Source organism: Macrotis lagotis, chromosome 2, assembly GCF_037893015.1.
Source record: "Macrotis lagotis isolate mMagLag1 chromosome 2, bilby.v1.9.chrom.fasta, whole genome shotgun sequence".
NCBI lineage: Eukaryota > Metazoa > Chordata > Mammalia > Peramelemorphia > Peramelidae > Macrotis > Macrotis lagotis.
In genome coordinates, this window is record NC_133659.1 from 187,297,954 (window position 1) to 187,303,984 (window position 6,031).

At 42.1% G+C, this 6,031-nt stretch overlaps 1 protein-coding gene across 1 annotated transcript; it reads left to right on the plus strand.

The window, feature by feature from the left end:
- The first annotated feature begins 1,061 nt into the window (after positions 1-1,061).
- KRT36 (keratin 36) lies at positions 1,062-5,437 on the plus strand. The gene is made up of 7 exons (XM_074223948.1): positions 1,062-1,552; positions 2,235-2,317; positions 2,907-3,063; positions 3,663-3,824; positions 3,912-4,037; positions 4,192-4,412; positions 5,036-5,437. Exons 1-7 carry the CDS (start codon positions 1,094-1,096, stop codon positions 5,211-5,213), a joined length of 1,386 nt encoding a protein of 461 aa, XP_074080049.1. The 5' UTR covers positions 1,062-1,093; the 3' UTR covers positions 5,214-5,437.
- The last annotated feature ends 594 nt before the right edge of the window (positions 5,438-6,031 follow it).

The window sequence follows — 6,031 nt, forward strand, 5'->3', positions numbered from 1 at the left end:
AAACCACCCCCACTCTCAAGAAGATTACCTCCCATGTGAGTGACAACATGTAAACATATTTCTACATTTAGAATAAATACAAGAAAAATGGTTGCAAATGCAGAATAACTGCAAAGAAGGCAGTTTGAGAGGTGGAGAAGGTTCAGGAAGACATTATTTAGTTGGTTGTGTATTTTGAAGGAAGTAAGGAATTCTTTATGGTGAAGGTAAGGAGAGATAGTGCATTTCAGGTATGGCAATGAGAGCATGGAGATGGAAGATGGAATATCATGTGTAACAACAAAGAGAAGTCCAGCTTGATTATTTTCAAGAGTAAGGGAAAGAGAGCAATGTATATTGACTTTGGAAGGATAGAGTCAAGGTATGAAAGGTTTTAAAAGAGTCTATTCCCTCTATTATGAGCCTCTCATAATAGTAATAATAATAATAATAACAACACTAGGCATTTTTATAATGCTATGAAGCTTGAAAAGCATTTTTTACATACATCAACTCATTTGAGCTTCACAGATTTGTGAAAATTGATTTATACCCATTTTTACATATGAGTAAACTAAAGCTGAAACAGGCAGTTGTGACAGAACTAGGATTTTTTTTACAGTCTTTTTGATTCTAAATTCAACTTTCTGAGTGCTATATCTGAGTATCTCTCTCCTAAGCCATTTGGGGAAGGTGAGGTAGTAGGAACAAGAGCAAGACCAAGGGATCATGATGGAGTCTATTGAGGCATTTTCAGGGAGAGCAGGAGTCAAATGGCTTAGCCCATAAAGGCACTCCCTATTAATGGATCTGATGTAAGGACTCTTTGAAGCTGCAATAAAAATCATATTCCACTAAGGAATGACAACCTCATAGAGTCCTGACTTAGCAAACCAAATTCAACACTTTTTATGAGACTAGGAATTCCGGATAGTTATCAGAATCACATATTAATGAGATTAACCTTCCAAAATGGGACTAGAGTTTCCCAAGAGAATACAATTTGCCAACATGGTAACACCCAACAGAAAGTATATATAAGTACTTTCTGGAGGAAGAAGAATTCAGAAGTTGGACTTTCTAGGTAAACTGTTGTTTTTTTCCTCCTAACATCATGACTTCCCAAATCTGCACTCCAACATTCTCCACTGGGTCTTTCAGGGGAGTCTGTGGCACCAATGGTGGCTTCTCTCGCATCTCCTCTGTCCGATCTCTGGGCTCTTGTAGGGTTCCTAGTCTTTCCTATAGTGGTGGGTCAGTTTCCTCTCTTAAGATGGGCTCCTGTGGCCTAGGGAGCTATCTGCCCAACACTTGCCTGTCGAATGGATACTATACTTCTGGCTTTGGTGGGAATAGTGTTTGGGTTGGTGAGGGGGTTTTCAATGGCAATGAGAAGGAGACCATGCAATTCTTGAATGACCGCCTGGCCAACTACCTGGAGAAGGTACGCCAGTTGGAGCAAGAAAACTCAGATCTGGAGAAGAAGATCCGGGAGTGGTATGAATCTCAGATCCCATACATCTGCCCAGATTATCAGTCTTACTTTAAGACCATTGAGGATCTCCAGCAGAAGGTAACTGACAAAAGAAATTCTAGTTGCCAAGTGACCACATGCCTAAGATGGAGCTTGTGTGTGTGTGTGTGTGTGTGTGTGTGTGTGTGTGTGTGTGTGTGTGTGTGTGTATGTGTGTGTGTGTGTGTGTGTGTGTGTGTGTGTGTGTGTGTGTGTTGGGGCATTCTGGGGGCTGGCTTCTATCCTTCCAGATAGTTAGAAGTGCTTAGGACAGCTGACTGGGACATGCTGGTGGTTAATAAGTGCTTGTTGATCTGACTGTAGGGGTTCTAACTCCTAGGTAATCTTAATGACGTTTTAATTTTATTTATATCTCTAGTACCTAGTTCAATGATTGATTCTTAATAGACATTTATTAAATTTTCCTTGATTGATTGGATCCTGCCATTGAATAGCATTCACAGGGAGTATAGGCTTAGTGATATCTGATTTGGGGTTGACTTTGAGGGTCACTAAAGAGCATCCACAGCTAATATAATTATTTCTTAGGTGTCTGTCTATTTGTTCTATCTCAGGGGAGGGCTCAGAGATGGATTAGCTAAAGACCCTAGGGAAAAGTACACTAGGATCTGAAAGATGGCCTCATCTTTGATGGCCTGTTCCTTTTCAGCAGTACTTGAGTTAGTCCTTGCCCTATAATTGGTCCTTTGCCCTGACTCTTGTGTTATCTCTTACTTTCTAGGTCCTCTTGACCAAGGCTGAAAATGCCAGGCTGGTTTTGCAGATTGATAATGCTAAGCTGGCTGCTGATGACTTCAGAACCAAGTGAGTAGGATTCAATGGGGAATACCCCTCACCTCTTGCTGGGAGATTTTTCATACCCTTCATAACCAGCCTTAAAAAAGACTGAATTCAGAATTCCTCTGGTTAACACGATTCTCCCTAATTTTCTCCCCCTCTTCAGGGACCCACAGATTAACAAAGTAAGAAACTAGTCTAGAAAGAAAAGCTACATGAAAAATATAGTGGAGTTTTTAATGTTCAAATTAGTCAAAGGACAACAGAAGGGACTTTTTAATGTGATATATGGTTCTTTATATTGGCTAGGTCCAGCTGGGATGTTGTGAATAGATAGCCTGCCTGGGAAATAGTAAGTTGTAGGATCAAGTTCTGCCTGCCCCTGACTCATCCTGGCTATGTGATTCTGGGCAAATCACAGTCATCCCTTTTTTTTTTTTTTATTTCTTTGAGACCTTAACTTGCAGAGGTGTTGCTGATCTATATTGGCAGAAGGACTCTAGGGAGTTCTCTCTATCAATGAAGCAACACACTTAGGCCATTTACCTCTATCATCTATTTCCTAGACCTGGTATGCAACAGTAACTTTATAAATGCTCATTGAATTGAATTGTAGGTATGAGACCGAGTTGTCCCTACGTCAGCTGGTAGAGGCTGATATCAATGGCCTCCGAAGAATCCTAGATGAACTGACTCTGTTCAAGGCTGATCTGGAGATACAGCTGGAGTCCTTGAAGGAGGAGCTGCTATGTCTCAAGAAGAATCATGAGGAGGTTAGAAAAGGGTTGACATCATGATGAGTGAATTGTGTACTCTAACTACTTCGGGGGGGGCTTCACCTGGGGTTTGAAGAGAAATTCCAGAGGCTCTGGGAACTTGAAGGGGAAGAAAAAATTAGACCTTAAGTTTCACTACCCTATAACAACAAACATGATTCTGAGAAGAGATCCTTAGACTTGACCAGACTTCCAAAGGGGCCTGGGACACAAAAAAGGTTCAGAACCACTGAATTATATGAATTCTGAAGTTCTCTTTGTGCTCTGATATCTTCTAATTCTAGAGAGGGAAAGGGAGTTGTCAATTTTATAGACTGGGAAATGAGATAAATGGGCTAAGTGACTTTCCCACGATCATATAGTTAATAAGTATCTGAGACCAGATTTGAATTCAGGACTTTCTGAATCCAGGCCCAGTACCCTATCTGCTACACCATCTGGTTGCTCTTAAAGTTGAACCTACATCTTCTAGATTTAAGGGTTCTAAGCTTCCCTCTGAGGGCCCCTAGGGGAAGTCATTATATCTCTGCTTGGACCATAGAGTAGAGATGGCTAGGCTTAGGAATTGAAGCTAATTGGTACTCTGTTCATTATAGGAAGTCAACATTCTTCGAAGTCAACTTGGAGACCGGCTCAGTGTTGAGGTAGATGCTGCCCCACCTGTGGACCTCAACAAGATCTTGAATGACATGCGATGCCAATATGAGACCCTGGTGGAGAATAACCGCAGAGATGTGGAGAACTGGTTTACCACCCAGGTGGGTACTTTGGGGAGGTAAGCAAAGAGAATTTTAGAGGCATGTTGTCTCTCCTGGCTATGCCCTGAAATCTTGTGTTTGTTTCAGACAGAAGAGTTGAACCAACAAGTGGTGTCTAGTTCTGAACAGCTCCAGTGCTGCCAGACAGAGATCATTGAACTGAAACGCAATGTCAATGCTCTGGAGATTGAGCTACAGACCCAGCACAGCATGGTGAGGAATCCCTAGAATTCTTAGGAAATAATTGGTCACCTTCTCAGTGACCACAGACCTCTAATCTGTCCTTAAGGAGCTTCTCAATGGAATTGCCACAGAGAGACCCACCAATCTAGTGTGAAATTGAGATTTTCTTATCTTTTCTTTGCAGCGAAATTCCCTGGAATCCACTTTGGCAGAAACAGAGGCCCGTTATGGTTCCCAATTGGCTCAGTTACAATGCATGATCAGCAATGTGGAGGCTCAGCTGACAGAGATCCGCTGTGACCTAGAGAGGCAGAACCAGGAATATCAGGTCCTTCTGGATGTCAAGGCCCGACTGGAGTGTGAGATCGCCACATACCGCCGTCTGCTGGAAGGAGAAGACTGCAAGTGAGTGTGTGTTCCAGGGCTCTATAAAGGCCAAACTCATGAGTAGGGGCAACAGCTAATAATTCTGGTACTCCAGGCAGGTTGATAAACCACCAATACCCAATACTCCTTGTTCATGATACCTAAAAGAAGGATGAGGAAATTGGAGGAGGCAGAAGGCAGCAGACATTTATGACACTGTGAGAGGATCCTAGACCTAGAGAAAGAACTTAAACTAAGAAGTCTTCCCATGGATGTTAATTCCCTGGGAAAATACCAGTTGTCCTATCCTAGTTCTAGCACCTTAAAAAAGCCTACTAAGTCTGATCCCCAATAAATAAGACAATGAGTGAGTTTAGTTAATGAGATACTTCCTGATCAAGCTGTAAAGGAAAGAAGTCAAAGCTCTCTTGAGGCTTCTTCAGGAAATCTGGGGTTTTATACTTTACAAAAAAATTATTCTACATATATGGCATTATAAATCCTTTAACAGTCCCTTCAACCAACCCTTCAACCAGTCTCCCTCTTATATGAGAAGAAAGCATCTCTAACCAGTAATCTCACTCTGGCTATTTTTTCCTTTATCAATCTCTTAATTATTGTCTCTTTCTGAAATTCATCTTCCAATGATTTTGTTTTCTCAGGCTTCCTGCCCATCCCTGTGGCACAGAGTACAAGCCCATGGTCCGGGTACCCTGCCCCCCAAGCATCCCCTGTAGCTCCGGCTCCTCCATCAGCACACAGATTCGCACCATTACTGAGGAGATCAAAGATGGGAAAGTCATTTCTTCCAGAGAGCATGTCCAGCAGCGTCCCTTATAAGCATCTTGCCTATCTCAGCTGGACATAGCAGTGAGGAAACCTCAGCTCCAGCATGCTGCTGAAACCCTGTTTAATAAATGTCTTATCCAAGGGAGTCCAGTCCAGTCCTAGCAAAGTATTTTTGTTTTTTTTTTTTCCTTCATAAGATGTCTCTTGCATCATGTTTCCAACTTTGAAATCTTTTTGAACTGTAAGCAATTTCTCCAATAAATCTTGTTCTTTTGGCACAGCAAACCTGGTTCTCCATGATTTCTATTCATTTCCACATGCTTCCTGGGGTTGTGAGATAAGGAAGCTCTTGTCTTTGTGGAAAGGTGGGGGCGGGGGAGGCCTCTTTAGAAATTTCCTGTGCCCCCTTCCCCATCTATCTCTGTCTCTCTTCCTCCTCTCCTCTCTCCTCTCTCCTCCCTCCTCCCTCCTCTCTCCTCCCTCTTCCCTCCTCCCTCCTCCCTCTGTCTCTCCCTCTTTTCCTCTCTCCCTCTCTCCCTCCACCTCTCTTCTGTCTATCTCTAGCATGTCAATTCAATAAACATTCATTAAGTGTTTACCATATGCAGAAATGTGGGAATATGTGGGAATATGAAACAGAAATGAAAACATTGTCTACCCACAATAGACTTTACACTATATTAATTTAGGGTTGCTCTATGTCAGGTCATAAAGGGCCTAGGTTAGTTAGTCAGTCAATAAACATTTCAAAATAGCTACCATTACTGCTGATTATTAAAGATTTAGAGACTGAAGACAAGATTTAAGGCCACTGAAAAGGCAAAGGAATTAACAGCTCTTTGGGATGTTTAAAACTGCTCAGGATTCTA

Coding starts and splice junctions, on each gene's coding strand:
- KRT36 (XM_074223948.1), top strand. CDS start 1,094: ATGACTTCCCAAATCTGCACTCCAACATTCTCCACTGGGTCTTTCAGG. Junction 2,318..2,906: donor GCTGATGACTTCAGAACCAA/GTGAGTAGGATT, acceptor ATTGAATTGTAG/GTATGAGACCGAGTTGTCCC. Junction 4,038..4,191: donor TACAGACCCAGCACAGCATG/GTGAGGAATCCC, acceptor TTTTCTTTGCAG/CGAAATTCCCTGGAATCCAC.